Genomic DNA, 26,323 nt, shown 5'->3' with positions numbered 1-26,323 from the left:
TCTAAATATTGAGAAAATCATCTTTAAAGTTGTTCAAATGAATTCTTAGCAATGCATATTACTAATCAAAAATAAGTTTTGATATATTTACGGTAGGAAATGTACAAAATATTTTGATGGAACATGATCTTTACTTAATATCCTAATGATTTATGATTTTTGAGATAATTGAAAATTGAACAAGAATATAATTATGCACATTCATAGTCATTTTTGACATAAAAGAAACTTGAACAAGAAATTGATCGATTTGGGACGAGACCATGAAGTAGAAAGTATCATACAGGATATTTGTTTATTCATTCATACATTTATTTGTGACCTCTATTCCATTTACACTTTTATCACCATTTCACCCTTTTTATCAGTTAAACCCCCCTGATGTAAAATATTTGCATGAAGTTAAGAGTGAAACTTGAGAATAAACTAATATTAATATTTCAATTTCACAACATATTTGCACGTTCACCGATGTATGTTATTGATTACATTACACTCCAGTAAACAAATAAAATACTTATAGTTTTTACTAAGAGTTTTATTTTGATTTGTTTTTGTTTTAAAATGTAAAACAATGTAAAAAATGTAAATTTAAAAATGTATAATTTTTAATCTGAACATGAAAGCTTGATAAAAGGACTCCTATTTTAGCTGGAAGCAATGGTTTGAAGTTCAAAACGTCTTAATGATGGATTTGTTTCCAAACAAACAAGCAGCTTTTCACTTCACAAGACATTAACTGATGGACTGGAGTGCTGTGGATTACTTGTGGATTATTGTGATGTTTTTATCAGCTGTTTGGACTCTCATTCTGACGGCACCCATTCACATCCATTGGTGAGACAGTGATGCAAAGCTACATTTCTCCAAATCTGACGAATAAAACAAACTCATCCTAATCTTGGATGGTCTGAGAGCGAGTATATTTTCAGCACATTTTCATTTTTGGCTGAACTCTTCCTTTAAGGCCTGAAACCAAATATGTTTGTGTTGGCACAAAGTCAGCAACACTCAGTGTGAACTGTAAAATAACATGCACAAAATTGGTGCGACTCACCACGTTTCATTCATTCCCCTCATGGCCCCTGGATCCATATAGATTCATGACACGGTCCAGTTTCTCGTTGGCAAGTTGTTTATTTTGGTTTCCGAAGGCCTGTAAGCAGCGATTGATTGATGAAGGTGGAGCTGAAGTGAGTTCTCAGAAGGCTGTCACTGTTTAGTCTGATACGCCGTGAAGCCCCTGTAAGCCGAGGCAATAAAAGTCGATTGTGTGGGTTATTGTGAGAGTCCCTGACGCCAGTGAATGAGCTGCAGGACTCCAGCACACCTGTCACTATTAATACTGTCTCAGTGGAAGTCGAGCCAGACACATTCACCTTCAGTACTACGTTACTCCAGAGAAATAATCTGCCCTTCAAATAAAGTCGCTTCACGTGTGGTATTTCTGAACAGATATTTGCTCAGGTGATGTTGATTAATATTGAATATCCAGATATCGTGCTGATGCTCCCTACAATAAGACCCAGAAAGGCAGTAAGGACATGGTTACAATAGTCCATGTGACATCAGTGGTTCACGGCAAGGACCTCATTCAGATGGTAATACAATGACTCACTTCACACATAAACATCAGCAGAAAACTTACGCCATTATGCTTCCAGTTAAATAGCATCACACTGAGAATCAAGTTCTTTGTGTCAGATGTTTGTCTTAAAATATCTGCCATTGTAGGAGAAAGTATAACTTCTTACTATGCTTTATTGTAGTAAGACTGTAGTGCTGTAAATGAAGCAGATCGGTTGCTCTCGGAAGAATCCTAACATACAGTACTGTACATTAGTATTTTCACCACCACCAACAACAAAAAATATTATTAGTCAGTTTTTCTATCTTTTGATGTAGTGTGTCAGCAGGAAATATCCGTTTACATTTTACAGTTTACAAAAATCACACTGGATTATTAAAATTTTAACAAACATTATTTTGATGGAAAAGAGGCAGCAGTTTCGTGAAAAGTTGTATGGAGGATTTTGAAGACATCATAGACAGTTTGTCTAGACTTTGAGGACACATTTCCCTTTCCTCGTATAGCAACAAGCACTGATTATTTAATGGACATAACATTGAAAACACACAAAAACATTTTAGGGAAGTATTGTTTGCATCCTCTTTGAATTCAGAAGAAAAGGTACAAAAGCTGTCACTGGGGTGGTACCTTTTCAAAAGGTACACTTTTGTACCTTTTAGGGTACAAATATGTACACTTTAGGTACTAATATGTACCTTTAAGGTACCAAAAAGGACTTTGTGGGTTCAAAGTTGTGCCTTTTGAAAAGGTACCGTACCACCCCAGTGACAACTTTTGTACCTTTTTTTCTGAGAGTGTATAATATTCGATTATTATGATTATGATGTTTTGAAACTCAGCCCTACAGTCTCTACAGGAAGCTCTTCCCACTTCCTGTCCGGACTCTTCTGCCCGGATTCTCTGATGCTTTTGACCCACTGTCATGTCTGACCTCTGTGACTCTGGCTCTCAGAGGATGTTATGAAACACATTTTTTCATTTTTTGGTCCGCTGTGCGAAACTACTAATCACATCAGTGTGACTGAGACAGTTATGCAACTACACACTCAATTCTTCTAAATCCTTGAATAATTGATAAATCTCAGCGTTTTTTGCTCTCCCCTGAAGGCAGAAAGATGTCAGCCAACAGTTCAAAGTTTTAGCTCATATCTATTTAATCAAATAGAGGGTACAGAGATCATCATGCTGGTCATTGCACATGGCAGTTTCAATTTATCTCCGACTAGATTTTCTGGCATTTTGCATTTTGTTAAAAACATATTTTTTTTTTTAAAAAAGCAGAACTTTAATTAAAAAATAAAATAATAAAAATATATAAAAACTATATTTAAAATATATAATATATATTTTGTTTTTATATATTTTATTTTATTTATTTATTTATTTTTTTTTACTTAAACTACTGCTATTTGTTTAAATATTGGTCAAAATATTAGATGACTTAAAATAATACTTTGCAGCAATAAAAGGTCATTAAGGAGCAACTAAATGCATTTAATTAAAATAAATCCAAAAATAAAAAAAAAAAATATATATATATATATATATATATATATATATATAATATATATATATATATATATATATATAGATATTATATACATATATATATTTCTCAATGACCTTTTATTGTTTTAAAGTGTTATTTGAAGTTGAATCAACACCAAATTTGTAATATTACCCAGTAATTAGGCCATCCTAAGTCTGTACGTTTTTGTGTATTATTTATACATAAATCCACTACAGAATATTGACTGTATCTACAGCTTTGAAGTAGTTTGTATATATGAATCCAACAGCAGAAGCCTTAGGGGTTTGCCATACAATATCTCCGTCTCTTTGCTCTGCTGATCATATACATATGTATGTCACAACCCCAGTGTTTACCTCATGCTTCTGCTGTTCAGCTGTAGTTGTGTTACTGCCCCAGTGCTTAGTGATTTTCAGACAAAGGAAATCCCAGTTATCAGTCGCGTCCACCCCCTGCAGCTCCTCTCCTGACGGGCCGATCGATGGCTCCTGAAATCAATAGGCTTATTAAAGCTGCGGTTGAGTGAGGAACAAAGCTCATTATCCTGACTCTGTCTCAGATCAGCCTGACTGGCAGAAGAGGTCACGAGGAGATGTCACAGGTCACGGCGAGCCGCGAATTACGCTTTAGCCTGAACATTTTGACATGCACCCAATGACTGCCATAGAGAGAGAGAGTCATGTGACCCGGCAGAAAAATTCAATTAGAGCACGGAGGTTACAAGTTCTTGGAAACCGAAGGGATGTGAGTCACAGTGTGAAGTGCAAAACCCTTGGAAAATGCTTTTAATCACCGATTCGAAGCTCCTATAAGTCTAGCCAAGAAAATGCATACTTTGTTCCAATTTAACGGCTGTTTCTCCTGCCAAAAATACATCTGTCAGCATCCATGCATTGTAAATTATGCACAAATGTTGATATGAGGTCCCTGATGAGGCCTGTCCACTAACTCGAACTCTCTTTGGGTTTTTCTCAGGACATTTTCAGCAACCTCTGCCAAACCCATTTGACCTGAAGTACCCCCTGGTGTTTTAAGGTAATGTTTCAATTATTCAAATGATCTTTTTTAAGTAAATGTGTTTTAAAATGTGATTTTTGTTTTATTTATTTTATTGTGTTAGTTTTATTTTATTTTTAGCTTTTTTTATTTGATTTATTTTAATTTTACATTTTTGTGAATTATTTAATTTTTAGCCTTTCATCAACTTACTTACCCCAGTTTGGAAACTCTAGTTAGAAACTCTACTTAAAACACTCCTGAGAATTTGTCAATATTTTAATGATTAAATAAATTTTTTCTTTAAGTATTTTGATTTATTTTATTTTATTTGTATTTGTATTTGTTTATTATGTAATTTTATATGTAATAATTATTAGCTTTTAATCAACTCATGAACTCCCAGGGCTTTTTGAACCCTAGTTTGGGAAACCGTGCTATAAGTTATTTATTTATTTTTATATTTTTTATTAATATTACTTTATATTTTAAAACTAGAGTTTTATAAACTCCAGTTATTAATTGTATTATTAATATTTACTTAAAATAGCCCTGAGATTTTAAGTTAATATTTATTTTGTTTAATATTTATTCATTTATGTGTTTGTCTGTTTGTTTTTGAATGTTTATTTTAATTTTTATTTTTTTGTATTTAATTTAATTATAGTTAGCTTTCAATCAACTCACAAATGATTATTTGAATAAGTAATTATTACCTTTTTCATCAACTTACAGACCCCAGTTTTGGAACCTCTAGTTGTTATTTTAATTAATATAATTACGACTATTTATTAAAAATCATGGAATGTAGAAACTAAATACAAATTTAAAATTGCTGGATCTATTTGTCATTCTGAACTTCAAACTTCAAAGCTTTTTGAACTTTTAAACAAGGATTGTCTGGCTTTTCTGGACCCTTTTTCTCATCTTATTATACTCTATATATTATATATCTATTAAAATAAAAACAATAATATATTTAAATACATGCAACTGTGGCAATGATACAAGTTACTTGTTTCACATCAAAGTTTCAGTATTTGTTGTTTTGGAGAATAATCTTCATTAATTGTCATGTATAGATGTTTCTTGATGACCCTACATTGTTTCAAAGTGTTATATAAATTAATATTGATTGATCTATATGTTCTCTCTGTCAAGGCTTTTAAAACGTTTACTTTTAAACCAGGCTTTTTCTGCTGGATGGACGGGTGTTTGTGTGCTTGTAATCTTTCGGGCCGCTGAGCAAATCAGTGCTATTATCAATGTGTTTGTTTGTTGGTTTGTTTGGGTTGTTATTTGGTTCTTATCAAACAAACTAGTCGTTATATCATTTTTTATTTTCTCATTTTTTTCAGCAGTTTTTTTATTGTTGTTGTTTGTTTTTTGGTACACCAGGAAATTGTATCTATTTTGTCATCATTTCGTAGCCTCCAGGCACATAGGTATTTGGTTTGTGGTTTTGGGTCCCCTCGGACAGATTTTATTACCTTGGAGTTGGCCTAAAATTGGAAAGGCAGTGTTATTAAACATCCCGAAGGCTTGCTGCATAACATTTCTCCTGCTGCTACACAAGACGTGGCTGTTTGTCACAGACCCACTGCTTCCTGTTTCAGAGGCCCTGGACTCTGCATCAGATGTTGTAGAAAAGGCCAAATGTGACCCTGGACTACAAAACCAGTCTTAAGGGTTAATTTTACGAAATTGAGATTTAAACATCATCTGAAAGCTGAATAAATAATCTTTCCATTGATGTATGGTTTGTTAGGATTGGACAATATTTGGCTGAGATGCAACTATTTGAAAATCTGGAATCTGAGGGTGTAAATAAAATCGAAATATTGAGAAAATCACCTTTAAAGTTGTCCAAATGAAGTTCTTAGCAATGCATATTTACTAATCAAAAATTAAGTTTTGGTATATTTACAGTAGGAAATTTACAAAATATCTTCATGGAACATGATCTTTAATTAATATCCTAATGATTTTTGGCATAAAATAAAAATGGATCATTTTGACCCATACAATGTATTTTTGGCTATTGCTACAAATATACCCCAGAGACTTAAGACTGCTTTTGATCTCCAGGGTCACAAATGATTGAGACAAGTGGAGCCTTTTTGGTCAGTGTATATACTTGATATATAGAGTGACCAACCATAAAAAAGGCTCCAAATATTGGGCTATATCTAAAAATTGGGTCCTTTTCAGTTCATGAGTGTGAATTTGAATTGAATTGGACACAACACACAGGAAGTGGAATCAGATAATCTAAAATGTTATAATTTCAGTTAATCTTCCACTTTATAATTCAGGGATTCACAAACTTTTTTTTTTTTTTTTTTTTGTTAGCCAAACAATTTGACCTAAAATATTTTTTTTAAGTATTTTTTTTTTTTAAGATTTTTTTTTTTTTTGTTTTTTTTGTTTTAATTTTGGAAACCCTAAGTTAGTATTTTTTATTATTAATAGTATTATTACATGTTATTGTTAATTATAGTTTTGTTATGAAATGCATAAACAAAATACAAATTTATATTTATGGATCTATACATTCTCTCCGTCCATAATGTATATAAAACTTCAAACTTTTTTGTTACGTTTAAATATGGCTTTTTCAAGCAAACATTCAAAGTTTGTCGTAGCTATATTCATTTTGCATTTCAGTTCATTTTGTTTCTACTTCAATTCTCCTTAAATTCAAACTGAACTTTTAGATCTAGTTGCTATTTCCTGTTAAATTCAAAATCAGCATTCAAAATTTAATTCAAAAATCATTTTTAATTAGAAAAATTCAGGCCAGAAATGTTTGTTTTGTTTGATCATAGCTTCCACGTCTGAGTCCTTTTTTATTTTATCATTCTGGTAACACTTTTTTTTAGTGTCTCTTAACTAGTTGCTTATTAGCATGCATATTACTAGAATATTAGCCATTTATTAGTTCTAATTAAGCACAAATGAATGCCTTATTCTTCATGACCTTATTCTATAATCCCAATTCGACCCAATACTTAAATTTAACAACTACCTTACTAACTATTAATAAGCAGCGAATTAGGAATTTATTGCGGTAAAAGTCGTAGTTAATAGTGAATAAGTGTTCCCTGTTCTAAAGTGTTACTATTATTGTGAAAACATACTTTCATTTTTTTTCAACACACTTTAACAACAATTTCTAACTATTTTGATTTGTTGCCAGTTTGTATGAATTTGTAGGTTTAGGGGTTGGCGTTAAGAATGGAGCTTCATGCTTGCTTTTTTATACAAATCATACATTTTCATCTGGGTCACACTGAATGAAAGATTCAGATTCAGTGTTGAAGGCACACGTACCTCTGAACTGACTTCTTTGTTTTCATTGCAAACGTACGTTTCTCTGATCTCACGCCAAACGTGCTGATCCTCTGCCAGTTTGGCGTCTCTGCAATGTATTTTTTGTGTGTCCAGGGCTTGAATTCTTACTGCCACATGTGGAGGATGGCATGAGACACTGCGCTTCTGTCCGAGAGAGAGCGTGTGTTGAGCGATGGAGAGCTGAGGTTGGAGGAGAGAGCGGGTCACCTAGAGGTTAAAAACAGCCCAGAGACACGTGGCACGCCCGTAGGGTTATTAAAGGCGGTTTACACGAGTCCTGTGAAAGAGGTATTCATTAACCGAGATGTTTACATGGTGACTAAAGCTGAACGATTCTATCAGTTCAACTCAACTCGAGCTCAGTGAAACCATTAATGGTTTACAGCAGCGACTGCATGATGACCTAAACGAATGACTGCAGTGTTGATGCCCTTGGCGTCCTTCAAACTGATTATTCTGATGTAATGCAATCACACTTAATGAATAATTCACTCCAAAATGAAACTTTTGTAATTATTTACTTGTCCTCGTGTCATTGCATGGAAAAGAGTTGCTTCAGAACTTCGGGTTTGGATTGTTAGGGTACGTTTACACCACAGCGATGTGCTAAAAACAGAAAAGTTTTTCTTAAAACTTTGTCAAAATGATCCTTGTTAATGAGAAAAAAGCTTAAAACGCTGTATAATGCAATGTCAGGCCAGTAGTATGCGATGTCATTTTATAAAGAAACACATGACACAGATGTGTATGATGTCACCGTTTTCACTAATTGAGATTTTGTAGTTTACATTAAGATGATAACGGTATTGTTTTTAAAAGCTTGCACTTTGAAATCCGTTTTCATAAGTTTGCATATTCAGAACAAATGCATAGAAAGTTTTCCATTTTTGATTGAAAATTTGTAGTTTGTAGTACTGATGTTCACCAAACTAATGGGTTAACTGATTTGGCTTGGGTTAATTAGTGTAAACAGGTGATGCTGGTTAATTAGAGCCTTAAAAAACCCTTTGTTTGAGGTGCTTTGGTAAAGAAATAAGCAGGAGAGAATGAGTGTGAATATCTAGAGATTGTGTTAGAAAAATCAAGAAGTAAGGGAGACAGTGCTTTAGTTCTTCTGGGGTTTTATTGTCTTTAAAGACAAAGACTTAGAAATCTATTCTTTTGAGTTTATTTATTATTATTTATTATATTATTTTTTTTTTTAAGGATTCAGTTGGTATGTGAATGAAGGAAAATGTCTCTATTAGTTGAGCTTCAAAATCTTTAGTTTTGGGACTCATAACTGCATTTAATGCATATATTGAAACACTAGAATTGAACTAAACTCTTTTAAAACCTGAACTAGATATGTTCAAACAGGCACAAAATCTAATTTTTGAGAAAGAACTTATACCTCAATGTAATGAATGTAAAAAAAAAAAAATTACAAAAAGAATTTAAAAATATATAAATAAAGTAAAAATAAAATGAATTTTAAAATTTAAATAATTTAAATTCTCCACATTTGTGATTAAGTCTGTTGAATTTGTACTAAAAATAAGAATGAAGTATTAAATAAACTTTTAAAATTCGAAGTTATTTTAAGGGATTTCAAAATGTTTTGTTATTACTTGAATGACACAAATTACATTTAAAATTCCATAAAAATTTAAATTAATAATTACAATTTTAAATTTTAAATAATTAATTAAATTAAAGCTTAAAATGAATTAAAAATGTAATCAAAATATGAATTAAAAATAAAATAAAAATAAATTTTAAATTAAATGAATTAAATTAAATTAAATTAAATTAAACATCTCCACATTTGTGCTTCATTTTGTTGCATTTGCACTGAAAAGCTTCCTGTCATTTTAAAACGCGTGAAAGAAATATTCAATTGTCCAACCTGCCCTTTTTTTCTGGTGAGAATCGCTTCCAAGTTCATAGTTTTAGTAGAGATTTGCTGGCAGCCAAAACCAGTCTTAACCAGAACTCGCTGATCGCTAGAAGCCCTGCTTAGAAATAAAGCTTTCTTCTTAAGCTGGTGTGGTGTTTAAAGAACAAATATGATGCCCACAGGAAATGATATTATTATGCCAACGACCTTTTGAGTTCTTAGAGCTTCTCTGTATGTGGTGAACAAGAAGTGCTCTATCTGACTGAATCACTCTGAGGCGCTCCGCTTTCATCCACAAGCTAAAGCTGATGAGTCACTGGCGGCCCTTATGGGTCATAATTTCATTCAGCCTCCTGCTGGATAGAAAGAAGGGGAAAAAACTGTGAAGAGCGTTAATGAAATAATTATGAAGCTCATTATCACTTTCACAAAGATTTCGGTTTACAGCTCCGTTCACTCTCACCTCCTCAGCTGATCTCCAAAACGGGTTTAACGGCGCCGCTGGAGCAGAACTCATCATTCTGTTTTTAAATGCATCTGTGAAGCTTATAACAAAGATGAAGAAATAAAGAATAAAATAAAATTTTTAGTTATATATATATATATATTTATGTGTATTGTGTGTATTACGATATATATAATATCTATATCTCATGTTGGATTTCTTGGTTTTTCCATCATATATATATCATGTTACGACTTGAAATCTACTTGGTTTTCTGTCATAATTTAGATCCAACTGTAAAATTTAATTTTAGATTTTATTTTTTTATTATAAGTTTTTTATGATCTTGTTAATAGTCTATTGGATGAAGTGAAATTTTAATTTATTTAAATTTTTAATAACAATTATTAAATTATTAATTTGAAAATTAAATTAAAAAAACATTTACCATTAAAACATAAAATAAAAATGAAATGTAATTTATAATATTTTTTTCCTTTTAATTCTTTTAATGAGTAATTTTTGCTTTAATTTCATTAAAAATTAAAAATGCAATTAAAAATAAAATGTTTTTATTTTTTTATTAAATATTTTTATTTTTTATTTTGAATGTAAAATATAATTTTCAATTATTCATTTAAGTACATTTTTAATTTAAATGTAACAATTTAGAATTGTAATTAAAAATTAAAATTAAAAATTATTTTTGAATGTAAAATATCTAATAAAAAATAACAAAAAAAAATCACATATATATAACTAAAATTTAAAAAAATCAACAAAAATAAAATAAAATAAAAAATAATAAATTAAAAAATAAATAAATAAAATAAAACAAAATAATAATTTACATTTAAATTAATAAAATAAAATAAAATAAAATAAAATAAAATAAATTAAGATGATTTAAGGTGTAATAAAATGGTGAGATAAGGTATGTGGTTATTACTTTGTATTCTAGAAAATCAATAGCTCTGAAGTCATTCGGCAGTCTGCAGGGGGTTATTGAGGTAATTATAGGAGTGTGGTGAAAGGCAGATCCATCAGCTTTGATCTTTCCCAATAGGAGCGCTCTTTCATCCATCAGAACGGGAACATTCCCAAGCACAAAAAGCTTCGCAGAGCCTCGCTAACCATTCTAGATATGGATTGTTCAAAACAATATGACGAAATGGAACAGAAGAATAATGTCCAACAGAGAATGCACATCAAAAGAGTTTGTATTTTATGTTATTTTATTTATTTATATGAAATTGAAAAGATGTTTAATTTTGAATTGATATTTTAATTTATATTATTTTTTTTTATTTTTTTTTTTTATATAACTTACTATATGGAAAATAGAAATTATGAATTACATTCTAGTAAGTTTTTGTTACACGTTAGCCCTAACCCCCGGTGCCCAAAGCCAAATATGACCGGATATATTGCTACATTAATTATAACAGTATATATATCATCGGTATTTTTTAATATAAATATTATACACTATCTTTTTCAAACATATATCTTAATACAAAACATCGAATTGTTTATGTTAAAAAAAAAACATTGGTGTATGTGTCCTCATAGGACATATCATATGATTTGAAAAATGTATAAAAAAATGTAGGAAGGGAAGAAATAAAAATTTGCCTTTTTTTTCTTCCAAACAATGTAATGATGTATTTTTGATAAATATGAAATATTTTCTTATTTTGGGACAAGAATAAAACTTTTTTATCAAATCTACAGGTGAAAGGAATTTTAAAAAGTAGCAAAAATAAATGAAGGAAAAAAGAAAACCTGAAGACACTCTAATATTAATTGCATGTATCATTTCCGTACATTTTTCACATGTAGAGTTTCACATGAATCATTGCTTCTGTCAGGGTATTTTTAGAAAGGCTCTTATTAACACATTAAGCACATTTCCCATGAGCCCTCAGTGATGGAAGCCGTTCTCACTAACACACCGTTTCCAGTGAATGTGCTGCTTAGTGGCTGTCTGTCAGAATGTGTGTTTTAGGATCAGTCTGTTACCACAGAGTCTGTGGAGGAGCCCAGTGTGCCTACAACACAGAGCTCTGAGGAACCTGATAAATATTTGCACAGATCCAACAGGCCAAAGCTCAGTTACAAAACACATTGTGCAGCTTTCCAACATAAATATACTCCTCCTTTATCCAGAAGCTAAATTATCAGAAATACATCAATAGAAATCCAGAACCAAAATGTATGTAAAATGGGTAAAAATATTTATGTGCGCAGTGTATTTTGATGTTTTAACTCCTTCAAACCTTATTGAAATTAAGATTCATTTGAATTTTTGTGTGTTTTTTTTTGTGTGTTATTTTTATAGTCTTTTATTTTATTTTATTTTTTTTACTATTATAGTTTTTATCAATTGAATGGAATCAGGTTTTATTTTTATATTTTTAATTTTTATTTTAGTTAAAATTTTAGTCATTTCATTCCGTTTTTTTTTTTTTTTTTTTTTTTTTTTTTTTAAGTAGTAGTTTTTGGTATCTTTGTGTGTATATATGTCTACATAGTTTTTTTTTAATATATAATATTTTTTAATTTGAACTATTCTAGTACATCAAGTTAAACTAAATTTAAAATAATTGTTTTTGTTGTTTTTTTTTGTATATATGTCTACATCCTTAGAATAAAATGTTTATAAATTAAATTAATAGTTTTTTAATTAAATTGTTTTTCAATTTAAAGTTAAAACCATTTAAATTAAAAATTAAAATTTTTTAAAAAATGGTAAAAAAATATTAAAATTAAAAATGTAAAACGTTTTTTTAAACTTTAAATTTAAATTTAAATGAAAAATGTTGCCTTAGAAGCTTATATATATATATATTTAAATGAAAAATGTTGCCTTAGAAGCTTATATATATATATATTGCATTTCAGTTAGTGTGTATTTTATTATTTTTTTTTTATTTTAAAACACTTTTTTTTAATGGTTTTAATTTTAGTTTTAACTATAATAACCCTGGTTCACACCAAGAACAATGAGGATAGTAGTTTGTAATTTTGACATCTTCTGATTTAAATGCTCAAGCTCTTTAAAATGGAATGTATTATGATTTGCAATTAAAATTATTTTTTAATAACCTTATAGTTATAGTTCTTGGAAAACAGGCCTTAAGGAGTTGATGCCTATGTAGAACGCTCTAAATCGGTCACTTATGAGATTCAATACAATTTGAATGCTAACTTGGCAAGCAGATCACTAGAATTTGGAACAGAGCCCAAGCGTTCATTCATGTCTTACTGATTTGCAACCTTCAGACCAGAGCAATGCATCACGGAGCTCATTTCTGTCAGCTCTTCTGTAGCCATCAGAGGTCATTATGACTGCAGATCGACCATGCAAGAATTAAACATTGACCGCAGACCCCTGAATTATAGAAAATGTTTGATAAATGCATTGGAAAGTACATCTGTCAAGCGAACAGAATCAAGAATTAAACAATGTTGCGCAGCCACAAAGAAGTTTAAAGCATAAACTAATGTTGCAAAAGACATGAGAAGATCTGTGCTACATAAAGAGTAAGTGAAATCCATTAACTTTGACCTACTTCTTAAGGTTTTCATTGTGTTTTGGTTTAGAGGACGTTTGTAGACATCTATACTAACCTTAAAACCCACAAACGTAGACTTTTCGAGATGGCCAGAAATCATAATTAGATACTTCTAATTAGGGGGCTTTCACACTAGCACTTTTGGTGCAACCCGCGTGCAATCGAACCAAGTGTGAAAGCTCTCTAACTGATACTGAAAGAGCATTTGCTGGATGTCATCACTCTTTCCCAGCTCTGATTTTGATTTTAAACGCTAGATCAACATTGCCCCCCGGTGTCCATTTCTGGTCATTATCAATGCTGCTCTCAAATAAAAAGCTGACTGTGCAATCCAGCATTAAATGCATTGCATTTGGCTATTCCAGCATAATAGGTTAAATCTTACTAAGTCCAATTCACATCTTATGCTAAACTTAGATATATGTTGCATAAAGAAAATAAAGCCTATATTTTATTGTATTCTTATTTTTTGTATTGCATGTTTGGGCATTTAATGATGTACATACAGTATTTAATATGAATTATTTACATTAATATTTATTAATGCAGGCTATAGAAAAGAAGTTTGAGATAAAAATGTACCGATTTGTCATGAAAATAATGTCACAATGCAAAAAAAAATAAATAAAATAAAGCAACTGGAGCTGCTAAAACTAAATTAGGGCTTGAGTGATTTCTAATTCTAAAACAGAATGCAAACTATAGTGAATGGCAGTTTACATGTATTTTCACTCTTTATGGGTCAGTTCTTTTGTTTTACAGTATTGCTGGATAACCCTCCTCGGTTCTCTGTGAAACTGAAAGCATCACTCAAGCGCACAACTCACTTTAGCATTGATTTTCTCCTTCAGATTTCAGACATGATGGGCATCTCTCTGACTGTGAACAGTGAGGATCAATAGTTCTGTCTGAAGCTGCTGGATGTGATCAGTGCTTCTCACACAGACTTTTGAAGCTTCAGTGACAGGTTTGTTATGTTTCAGAGCAGATATTGTAAGAATACTGTCACATAATTATATTATATTCTTATATTTTTAATATGGTATTTGTTTTAGTTTTTGTTTTGTTTGTTAATTTTTTTGGATGTTGTTTTCAATTCTAAAAATAAATATGGTTGAGGTTTTAATCTGGCATAAAGAAGTGTAGCTGATGTGTTAATAGCAATAATTATAATTGCTCAAATGTTCATTGAAATCACTGCATTTTTCTTAAAGAGCACACACACACACACACACACACACACACATACACAACTATATACAAGGCAAGTCTTTCAAAGCAAATACATACAGTAAATAATGAGATGTACATGAAAAATCTTAAAAGGTTGGAAAAAAGCCATATGAAACATGCAGCTTTTGTCTGTAAAACCAATCTCCCGAAGTATCTGTTTGCTGTTTGTTTGCATGTTGATGTTTCATTTGGTTGGAAGCTAAAGCCCCAAATCACTCCATCATTTAGGGTTTTTTAACTTTGAGAGGTTTTATAAAATGCTGTTATGCAACAGATCTAAGTAGGCCTTTCTGAAAAGAATAAACCAAACATGTGACTCAGAGATGACTGTACGCACCATTCAGCCTCCAGTGATAGATATTTTACTTATTCACACGCAGGAGCTTGTAAACGAAGAACACAGCATGCAGGAGGCATACATTCTTCAATTCTGTTACACAAAGGTTTCTATGGCTTTTATTTAATCAAAATGGAGAAAATATTAATATATAATTGTGCATGTGATCAGTGACTTACACTCAAATCACGGCCTGTGTTGGAATAAACTTCACAGACAAGCAAATACAGACAACTGTCTCAATTTCTTATCCAAGTGACTTAAATCTCAATAATATGAGTTCTTATTTGATGATTATATTTAATAATAACAAGGCTTGTTATCGTGTTGCCGCTATATTGAAAACATCTGTATCCTCATCACTACAGCAGCCTGTGTTGTTAAAAAACAGTTCAGTCCATTGAGCATTCCTATCAAAAATAAAATATGGCACGACCCTGATTAAAGTCTTTAATAGCATAAATACTGATGCATTTGTAAGAAATTATTTTTGTGTTTTTATTAGTTTCTGTGCATCTCATTATGTTCAATGAAGTCTAATCCAAAATTCTATCTGGGAAGTTCATATGGTTTCATCATTTTTTGGTTAAAGGTCATTTTTTGGTTTTTTTAATGATTATTTTCTGCTGATCAGCGGCGACTGCTGGTGAGATGAGACATGACAATAACAATAACAGCACTGTTTGTGTTTAATACGCACATAATGATTGCAACTGTTGGTGAAAGATTATTATTATTATTACCCAGTGTGCATAAAACACAGAGCTTTGAGGAACCTGCTATATATATATAATGTAGATTATTCGAGATAGAGAGAAAGAGAAGAAGATATAGAGATGTACAACACATATATACATAATAATTTTGATCCAACATGTGCATTCATTTTTAAATTACATGTAAATTTAACATCATTGTTTGTGCTTTTGTTTTGGCTTAATTTGTTTGTTGTCAGACATGTTTCACATTTACATACACTATTCTGTACTGTTTTTCTGTATATTCCATTTTGTCTTGCTCGAAAGCAAATTTAAAACAAACATTTTTAGTGCAGCTCTACAAATGATGGTTAAGCGAAATAATAAAAAAAAAAAAAATCAGCTAGTTGCCAAGGCAGCATTTCTCATTGTTCATTTAATTTAACTTGGAAGTACTAAAATAACTAAATGTCAAAAACACACAAGATATGATATATATGGTATATATATATATATATATATATACTATATATTATATATATATATGATATGATATATATATATATATATATATATTAGCACATTAAAATATTTACTGATATAGCTGATGGAAATGCCATTTATCGATTAAAATTTCTCATGTGTCCGTTTAACTTCAGCGCAGAAATTCTATAACCATACTTCAAATGTCATAAAAATCTGTTTGGAAACACTTTTTGTCGAGAAAAGGGCTTTAAGGCAAATAAATGTGTTGTCACATGACAGAATTAGCATCGTTCGTGTTCATGGTAAAGCACCTTTTCCCAGTTCAAAAGCGCATAAATCATATTTATATTATTAAATTGACAAGTTACCTCTCAAACATTTGATGTTCCTTTAGTAGGCTACGTTGCAAGTTAAAATGTATTTATTTTGTTCTGAAGATCTTGTTTTATGTGGATATTGGAACGATAAGTAGGCCTAGGCTACATTAACATTATGCGACATTATGCTAACATTAAATTAATTAGTTTTGGCTTGTTAGTAGCTTCTTATATTTTTATTCTAGTTTTGTTATGAGTATTGTTCTAAAATTAAAATTTGTTATGGGTTTTTTATCTTTTTATATTATATTTATTTTTTTTGTTCTGAAATGAGGGGAAATAAAATAGCATGTTTTTTCAATATGTTTGGCTGGCTGTATTTTATTATGATGATGGAATGGTTTTGTTGTTTTTCACCCTCTTATAAAAGTGGAAAACCCTACTCCTTAATTCATTCGCGGTCATATTAGAGTCAGACATTATTTTGTGTGTGTGTGTACATTCACAATAAAAGCAAACATTGTGCTTTTGTAAAATAAAGGAAACAAACAGAATGCCGCTCTTTTCAAGAGCACATCAGAAAAATGAAACGAAATTCTGCATATAGTCTGCTTCACAGTTTTTTCTTTCATTTTGTTAATCCATAAATTGTCTAGAAAAATATGTATCGCATATATACCTATTTATTTCTTTTATCTATAGCTTTATAATGTTTTTCTCCGTTCGCAGAAGGATATTGCTTGATGATCAAGTAAATAGTTTGCATATAGGAAGGGCTCTGAATCGTATTTAAAATTAGCTGGTTTTCTGGGAACTGCGGTTGATTTCTGCAGAGTTTTACATCTCTGTTTATTCAGTTTTCTGCTCCTTGTTCTTGCTTTGTCACCGGCCTTTTCCGACTCTTCTAGATTAATGATGATTTGATACTGTAAGCTTGGTTCAGACGGCTCGTTACGCTCCACCTTCACTCCTTTTTCAGCTGCACCTTTCCAAAAAGACATGATTTAGAGATTACTGCAGGCATGTTACACATCCACTACATGACGTATTATACACTTTTAAGCGTCATTAAAGCTAGTACCACAGGTGAAGTATCCTTGCCAATGGTATCTATATTTTGTCATTTGTTATTTTCCTTTGGATCTAATCCAACCACATGCCTCCTGTTTCTAAACTTGAGTCAAATGCTTCAGATACTTCAGGTCGCTGACATGCACATGATGTCTGGTATGTTGATTTTGATGCATACTACAGCACAGTATCTTCACTTACCCATCACACGGTCCTGTGTATCCACATTTTTGAAAACTGCCTATAGGTCACACCCTACAGAAAAAATTCCTCAAACATACAATATACATCAAGTACAGGATAAACGGAGGACGCTTCAGAGAAATAGAAGCTAAGCTGTTCTCCGTGTTGTCGCTCTGTCTGTCAGTGAAATGGCAGAAGCCAGAATTTCAGTGGCTCAGGACCAGTTCATCTGTCCAATTTGTCTGGATCTCCTTATGGATCCAGTGACCATCCCATGTGGACACAGTTACTGCATGAGCTGTATTACAAGCCACTGGAATCAGGAAGATCAGAGGAGAACCTACAGCTGTCCACAGTGCAGAAAGTCCTTCACGCCGAGACCTGATTTAGCCAAGAATGTGATGATCGCTGAAATGGTGGAGAAACTGAGGAAGACTGAACTCCGAGATGCTGTTCCTGCTAGACCTGGAGACGTGAAGTGTGACGTCTGTACTGGACGGGAACACAAAGCGGTCAAGTCCTGTCTGGTGTGTCTGAACTCTTACTGTCAGACTCACTTTAAACAGCATGAGGAGTTTCACCCTGGTAAACGACACAAAGTGATCGATGCCACTGGACGACTGAAGCAGATGATCTGCCAAAAACACGATAAGATTCTGGAGGTTTTCTGTCGCACTGACCAGCAATTTATTTGTGTTCTATGTGTGATGGATGAACACAGAAACCATGAGACTGTATCAGCTGCAGAAGAAATTACTAAGATGCAGGTATGAAACATCGCTAACAAGATTTATTTCCCCAGATTCCCTGCATTTTCAAACTTATTAAACAGATAGTTCACCCAAAAATACAAATACTGTCACAATTTCCTCGCCCTCCACTTTCAAACCAGTATGAGTTTCTTTCTTCTGCTGGACACAAAAGATTATTACCAACATTCTTCAAAATATATTTAATATTCAACAGAAGAAAGAAAGAAGAAGTGCTACAACCTCATACATAAAAATAACTCTGATTTCATATTCAGTAACTCTCATAATGATGTTGTGACATTCCATTTCTTTTTGTGGATATAAGTTTCTGTGCTCATGTTGTTATCTGACAGGATCATATGAGGGAGATGCAGAAAACATACCAGCAGAAAATCCAGAAGAACGAGATGAAGCTTCAGGAACTGAGAGAGGCTGTGGAGTCTTATAAAGTGAGTTTGCAGAAAATGACCCCCAACACCTTAATCTGTACAGCAACTGTTCAACAGTGAGTCAATAATACAATATATATATATAAAAAAGATAATTACAAACCAATAGGACAAATACAATATATGCAACTGTTCAACAGTGAGTCAATAATACAATATATATATAAAAAAAAGATAATTACAAACCAACTGCTCATCAAGCCTGTAAATTTTATTTGATCATCAAAAATACAGAAAAAACATGTAATATTGTGATTATATTATTTACAATGAAAATAAGTTGTTTTTAAATTTAATTATACTTTAAATTATCATATTTCTGTGACTGCAAAGCTGAATTTTTAGGATCATTATCACATGATCCTTTAGAAAATCATCTATATGATGATTCATTATCAAAGTTGGGAAACAGTTCTGCTGGCTTAATGTTTTTTTCAGAACATGTGATACTTTTTTAGGATACTTGATGATTATAAAAAGTAAAAAAAAAAAAAAAGAACTAGAGCATTTTTTAAAATATAAATAGTTGTAATAAACAATATACACTACTGGTCAGTTAATTGGGGTCAGTAATTTTTTTTCTCTTCTTTTTTTTAATATAACATCATACTTTTATTCACAGGATGTGTTAAATTGATAAAAAGTGATAGTAAAGAAAAATATTTAGAAGAAATATATTATTAGAATTTTTTTTATTTTATTTTGAATAAATGCAGTTCTTTTTTACCTTTTATTCATCAAATATATTAGACAGCAGCAAACTGTTTCAACACTCATAATAAATCAGATATTAGAATGATTTCTTAAATGATCATTGTGATAGACTGGATGTTAAGTGACACGGAAGGCTGGAGTAATGATGCTGAAAAATTCAGCTTTGCATCACAGGAATAAATTTTTTTTTTTTAAGTATATTCAAATGAGAAACTATTATTTTAAGTTGTAATAATATTTCACAATATTACTGTTTTTTTCTGTATTTTGATCAAATAATGCAGGCTTTGATGAGAAGAAGAGACTTCTTTCAAAAACATTTAAATAGTAATGGTTTCAAACTTTTGGTCTGGTACTGTATATACCAATAAAAAAGTAACAAATACAATATATATAAAAAATGTAGTAAATGTAGTAAACAATTTAGCCTACTAGAAATAATAGCCTATACAGAAATTGTGAAGTTATCAAGTTATGTAAGTATAAATAATTATTAGTTTTTTCTTATTAAAGTTACTAAAGTTTTTCAGTGAAGAGCAGTGAGTGAGTCTCTGGTTTTCTTTTGTTGTTTGATTAATATTTAATGACAGAGACAGTAGCATGTTTATTTCTACTGCCATTTTAAGACCAAATACACAGATCTATTATATAGACAAGCATTTGTTTTATTTACAAGCTCTTTGATTACTTTAGAAATTCTTTGAGTGCGCTTGAGTTAAATGAATGAGGTTTGGTATTTTGTTTGCTTTAATGTCGTTTTGTTTGTTTAAGATAGGGTAATGCCACTGTTTAAAAAAAAGAAAATGTACTGGTAATTCTCTTTCACAGCTTAATATGTCTTTTTAATGCTATTTGAGCATAAGGAACAACATTCATGGGGCAGTTCATTTCAGATTTTTTGTTGCTGATTTGAAATATGTAATTTAATTGTGAGTTCAGCAGGCAGTTTTTGAGATTTCAGGATTCCCCCATTCATTTAGATAGAACTTGGTCTGTGAACAGACTTGAAAAGTCTTGAAAAGGACTTTGCTATCAAGCACACGCAGCAGGAGACTGTGTACACTACCAGTAAAAAGTTTTTGAAAAGTAAGATTTTTTTTTTTTTTAAAGAACTCTCTTTTGCTCACCAAGCCTGCATTTCTTTGATCAAAAATACAGCAAAAGCAGTAATATTGTGATATATTTTTACTATTTGAAAAAACTGCTTTCTGTTTGAATATATATTAAAATGTAATTTATGTCTGATGCGCAGCTGAATTTTCAGCATCATTACTCCAGTCTTCAGTGTCACATGATCTTCAGAAATCATTCTAATGTTCCAATTTGCTGCTCAAAATACATTTGTTATTATTATTATGTTGAAAACAGCTGAGTATAATTTTTTTCAGGATTCTTTGATGAATTGAAAGTTTAGAAGAACAGCATATTTCTGAAATAGAAATATTTAGTAACATTATAAATGCCTTTATCATCACTTTTGATCAGTTTAAAGCATCCTTGCTAAATAAAAATATTAATTTCTATAATTTCTTCCCCAAAACAAAAAATATATTGACTCCAAGCTTTTAAATTGTATAGTGTATAATGTTACAAAGCATTATTTTTATTCCAGATAAATGCTGATCTTTGGGTCTTTCTATTCGTAAAAGAGTCCTGGGGGGAAAACTTACTCAACTGTTTCAAATAATAATAATAATAATAGTTTTTTTAGCAGCAAATCTGCATATTAGAATGATTTCTGAAGGATCATGTGACTGGAGTAATGATGCTCAAAATTCAGCTTTGAAATCACAGGAGAAAATTACATTTTAAATATATTCAAATAGAAAGCAGTTATTTTAAACAGTAGAATATTTCACAATATTACTGCTTTTGGTGTATTTCTGATCAAATAAATGCAGGCTCGGTAATCAGAAGAGACTTTGTTAAAAACATTAAAAATCTTACTGTTCAAAAACTTTTGACTGGTATGTACTGTATTATGACAGTCACGTTGCATGATTTGGATATTACGAAGGAAAAGTGACTCACTGACACTAGTTGAAAGAGAAGTATAAACTTTCTGTCTAATTGTGATGTGTGTCCTTACAGCGCTCTGCACAGGCAGCAGTGGAGGACAGTGAGAAGATCTTCTCTGATCTCATTCGCTCCACTGAGAGAATCCGCTCTGAGGTGACACATCTGATCAGAGCTCAGGAAAGAGCTTCAGTGAGTCGAGCTGAAGAACAACTAGAGCGACTGAAGCAGGAGACCGCTGATCTTAAGAGGAAAAAGACTGAACTGGAGCAGCTTTCAGACACAGATGACCACGTCCAGTTGCTCCAGGTAACCCAATCGGATGACACTCAATCTCATCATGAAATAGAAAAACAGCGAAGTGTGGTAACTCTTCAAATTAAGGAATTTTCTGTTTTGAGTGAACCAGTTCTGTATTTTATCGGTTGCTTGTTTGTTTAGAGCTTCCAGTCTCTCTCTGTCTCTGGATCTTCAGAATTACCCAGAATCATCATCAGTTCTCGCCTCTCTTTTGATGAAGTCAGTAAATCTGTCGCTAAACTCAGAGACCAACTAAATCATTACTGCAGAGAGCAGATAGAAAACACACCTGGCACAGGTAAATTATCAGGCGTTCATCTATTTATTGATGTTCATTCATGATGTATATTAAACTACTCTCTCGAGATGAGATCTAAACATCAGGAATCTTTTTGTTTTCAAAGTCAAACACATGCAGATCATTCTTGGCCCTGATTTTGAGACCAGAGATGAATACCTCAGATGTGAGTTTAAGTCTAAAAATCAACTCTAATATAAATTTTTGAAAACTTTTTGAAATATACACTCTATAAAACGCTGGGTTGCTTCAACCCAACCTTTGGTCAGATATGGACTAACCCAACTTTTGGGTTAAAAATTGAATTAAAAAATGTAACCTAAAGGTTGGGTTATAGTTCATATTTGACCCAAAGTTGGGTTGAGTGTATATAAATGCCCAATAAAGACAAGATGATGTTCTAAATAAACAAAAGATTATCTGTTTATGTTCTTTAGATTTCCATCAGTTCACTCTGGATCCAAACACAGCGAGTAAACACCTGCAACTATCTGATGGGAACAGAACAGTTACTAGCACTGTAAGAGACCTGCTGTATCCTGATCATCCGGACAGATTTGATTCTGTAGTTCAGGTGTTGTGTAGAGAGAGTGTGTGTGGACGCTGTTACTGGGAGGTTGACTGCGCTCAGAATGAACGTTTGGGTGTATCGGTGTCTTATAAGAGCATCAGCAGGAAGGGACGCGGCAATGAGAGCAAGTTTGGACATAATAATCAGTCCTGGATTTTGCTGTGCTCTTCCCCCAAATACACATTCCTGCACAATAATATAAAGACTAAATTCATTGTAGAGTCCAGCTTCTCTAGGATAGGAGTGTATGTGGATCACGGTGCTGGAATTCTGTCCTTCTACAGCATCTCTGACACAATGAGCCTCATTCATAAAGTCCAGTCTACATTCACTCAACCGCTCTATCCAGGGTTTTTTTTTGATGGATAGTGTTTTATTGGTAGTATGTATTTTATGTAACATAATAAAATATTTTTTTTGTTTGATATTAGAAATTAGTAACTGTGAGATGCTTATGGGTCCAATTTAAAGTCAAAAGTGAATATTACATCAGAACTATAAGAAGACGTATAAGAATAGTTTGTATACTAATAGTTTGTATTTAATTAGGTAATGAATTTGTTATTTTACGTGTTTTTTTTTAATTTTTATATTAATTTTGTTTAATTTTAATATTCAGTCTTCTGTTTATATTTGTTATTTATTTTCTCTCCCATAATTGTCAGCTTCTTTCAAGGATGATTTTTATGTTTAAAATGTCATCATTTATTCACTGGTGTGCTTTGGGTTTAATCAATTTGAATTTGGCACAGTCCTTTCTGTATCTTAAATCTTTTTTTTAATGTTTTTTTTGTATCTTAAAACAGTTACTTTAATGATAGTTTAGAAGGAGCACAAAAACAAACAAACAAACCAAACAAACGTAACTCTGGCAGGGAGCAGCAAAAATTGTAAGGCCCGTTAGTTAAAAGCAATGATAACTTATTGTATGGCGTGGTAAGGAATAATTACTTGGAAGTAGTAGTGCATGAGTATTTCAGGGTTGTTGTCTATGTTGTGATTTTTTAATATCTGCTTAAATTGTATTTGGTATTTGTATAAAATCTTGTGGCTTCTCTGGTCCCCTGTCACAGAAAGAAAAGACTGAAAACATTATTCAACACATTCACTAAATTGATTTGATTATCATCATCACAATCTTGTTACTGTCTCTTTAAACATATTATTATCGGCAAAAAGCATCATTTGTATGTAGGCTATTTATATACTACTATTTATATTGCTACATTCAATTTAAATACACATTCTAAACTTGCAGTTACCCTGTTTAGCATTGTATTTTATTTGTGGGGGTCTTACAAAAGACTTTAAGAGTCTTCAATTTGACCTTAAAATTCTGCAGATATCATGTTGAAATTTTGACATTACCATTGTGACCACTATGTGGCGCAGGTGCACCATTTTTCATTTAACTTAATTTCTGTAGAAAGTTTTCATGGACACCATGCATGAACACATAGGTAACAAAAATCACAATTACTGCAGCAATAAAAGCTTGTGTTTAGACATTTTAAAATCACTAGAATTTTAGTACAACCAGAATATTTTCCTATATGTAAAGCTTGTGTATACCTACCTACCCTACATAAAAAAAAAAAAAAAATAGTATTATATATATATATAATATATATATATATATATATAAATATAATATAGATACTATTTTTTATGTAAAATCTCTGTTAAAGCCCATGCTTATCGTTATTTATTATCTTATTTGCAATTTTATGTAAATCTCTGTTAAAGCCCCATGATTTGTTTATTTATTTATTTTGTATTAAGGCCTATATTTAGTAATTAATATGAAGCAGTAGGTTTTGTTTTATGATTTAATTTTAGGACAGCACAGAAATTACATTTTGTTATATTTGTTTCAGAATATTTTTAAAAGAGAAAGAATGTCTAAAAAGCACAGGCTTTAATTTTGTCGAAATCAGACAATAACGTGCAGTTCATCACAGACAATAACGTTCAATGGACTCGCACTGACCTAGTGCATGTAAGAACGAAAAGCTGTAGAACTGCAGATGACATTCCCATGATGCATCTACCAGCACACAGTCCTGAATAAACATGCCGAACGTTCACTGCCTCGCGGGCATTGGCTGTATTTCAATATGAATAGACGATCCGATCAGTTCTGATGCAGCGATGAGAAATAACATGCATGGATGTGCAGCTCGAGTCACAAAGATCAGGTCAAAATGCAGGAACTCATCCCAGAACCAAAAGCGAAAGGCTTTTTAAACATTCCTCAGAAGCACTGTGACTCCAGTCACATGAGAAGCGTTCATGTAAATGATTCCTCAGAAGCACTGTGACTCCAGTCACATGAGAAGCGTTAGTGAACACCAAAGAGTCATATTTAACAAGTTAGCTCCGGTTTTCTGCGATGGTCACTGAATTCTGACCAGAGATTTAAAAATCTCTATTAGTTTCAATCTTCCCACAAACTACCTTTCTCGTCACAGGACAACCGCAGCGCCTTTTAACCAGACTCGCGCTCTGTCTGTGCTTTTTTTTTTCTCCACGCAGCTGGTAACCAGGAAAAGTCAGGATTAATGATGATTTGATTAGCTTGGTTCAGACGGCTTGTTTAGCTCCACCTTCACTCCTTTTTCACCTGCACCTTTCCAAAAAGACAACCATAAGAAGGAAAGAAAACAAACATGAATTTTTAACTTGCACAAAGCATGTGTTTGTTTGGTTTTAAGAAACAAGACCAAAACACTAGGAATAGTTAAGCCAAAAAAAAAAAAAAAAAATTGCTGATAATTTACTCACCCTCAAATCATCCAAGATTAACATGAGTTTGTTTCTTCATCAGATTTGGAGAAATGTAGCATTGCATCACTTACTCAATCCTCTTATGGATCACAGACTCGTGTTTTACCCAGAACTGACAGTTTAAAGTTAAAATGCTTTAATGATGGATTTGTTTCTTACAAACTTGCAGTTTTTGTCTTCTCCAGATGTTAACTGCTGGACTGGAGTGACTTAGATTATTGTGATGTACTTGGCTTAAATCATTTTGTTTTTTATGGAGGTTGCTGTTTGGACTCTTCATTTTTTCTGACGGCACCCCATCACTGCGGAGAGCAATTGCTTACATTTTCTCCAAATCTGAGGAAGAAACAAACTCATCCTAATCTTGAATGGCCTTCGGGGCTTTTATATTGAAACAAAGACTGCTCAAACTCTTCTTTTGTGTTCCACAGAAAATAATAATGACAGTATTTTATTTTGAGGTGAGCTATCCCTCTGAACTTACCTGTTTGGTACTTTTCTTTAGCTCTCGCCCGCTCATCAGCATCAAAATACCACACGGTAATGGCATATCTACACAGTGAGAAAGACAACGTTTATGAGGTTATTATAAAACAAGGCCTGAGACAACAGAATAAAGACAGAGTTTATTGGTTTTTATGTGAGACTAGAGTGTGTTTGTCGTTTTGTGTAGAGATTGTGATGTTTGTGAGTGTGTTTGTCGTGTGCTGTAGCGATGATGATGATGATGAAAGACA

The 26,323-nt window shown here is 31.9% G+C and overlaps 1 protein-coding gene and 2 long non-coding RNA genes across 3 annotated transcripts; 2 read left to right on the top strand and 1 right to left on the bottom strand.

Annotated features, from left to right (window-relative positions):
* Positions 1 to 3,306: 3,306 nt before the first annotated feature.
* On the top strand, positions 3,307 to 8,853 carry LOC122147349. The gene is made up of 3 exons (XR_006161589.1): positions 3,307 to 3,866; positions 4,098 to 4,157; positions 7,566 to 8,853. It is a non-coding gene; the product is annotated as an uncharacterized LOC122147349 (long non-coding RNA).
* An 8,326-nt stretch (positions 8,854 to 17,179) lies between these two features.
* Positions 17,180 to 23,168, top strand: LOC109101472 (tripartite motif-containing protein 16-like). The gene is made up of 6 exons (XM_042769535.1): positions 17,180 to 18,466; positions 18,805 to 18,900; positions 21,706 to 21,939; positions 22,072 to 22,228; positions 22,335 to 22,394; positions 22,666 to 23,168. The coding sequence occupies exons 1-6, from the start codon at positions 17,888 to 17,890 to the stop codon at positions 23,166 to 23,168; spliced, it is 1,629 nt and encodes a 542-aa protein (XP_042625469.1). The 5' UTR covers positions 17,180 to 17,887.
* Positions 23,169 to 25,325: 2,157 nt separating this feature from the next.
* On the bottom strand, positions 25,326 to 26,158 carry LOC122147293. Its single transcript, XR_006161564.1, has 2 exons — positions 26,071 to 26,158; positions 25,326 to 25,428 (listed from the first exon to the last, which is right to left on the bottom strand). It is a non-coding gene; the product is annotated as an uncharacterized LOC122147293 (long non-coding RNA).
* Positions 26,159 to 26,323: the final 165 nt, after the last annotated feature.

The sequence above is a fragment of the Cyprinus carpio genome, chromosome A13 (genome assembly GCF_018340385.1).
Source record: "Cyprinus carpio isolate SPL01 chromosome A13, ASM1834038v1, whole genome shotgun sequence".
Lineage (NCBI taxonomy): Eukaryota > Metazoa > Chordata > Actinopteri > Cypriniformes > Cyprinidae > Cyprinus > Cyprinus carpio.
The sequence above is the reverse complement of the archived record's forward strand: the minus strand, read 5'-3'. Positions and strand labels throughout refer to the sequence as shown.

Excerpts from the sequence above, each read along its gene's own strand:
- LOC109101472 (XM_042769535.1), top strand. The coding sequence starts at position 17,888 with ATGGCAGAAGCCAGAATTTCAGTGGCTCAGGACCAGTTCATCTGTCCA. Across the intron at positions 18,901-21,705 it reads AGGCTGTGGAGTCTTATAAA|CGCTCTGCACAGGCAGCAGT; the intron begins GTGAGTTTGCAG and ends GTGTCCTTACAG. Across the intron at positions 22,395-22,665 it reads CAGAGATGAATACCTCAGAT|ATTTCCATCAGTTCACTCTG; the intron begins GTGAGTTTAAGT and ends TATGTTCTTTAG.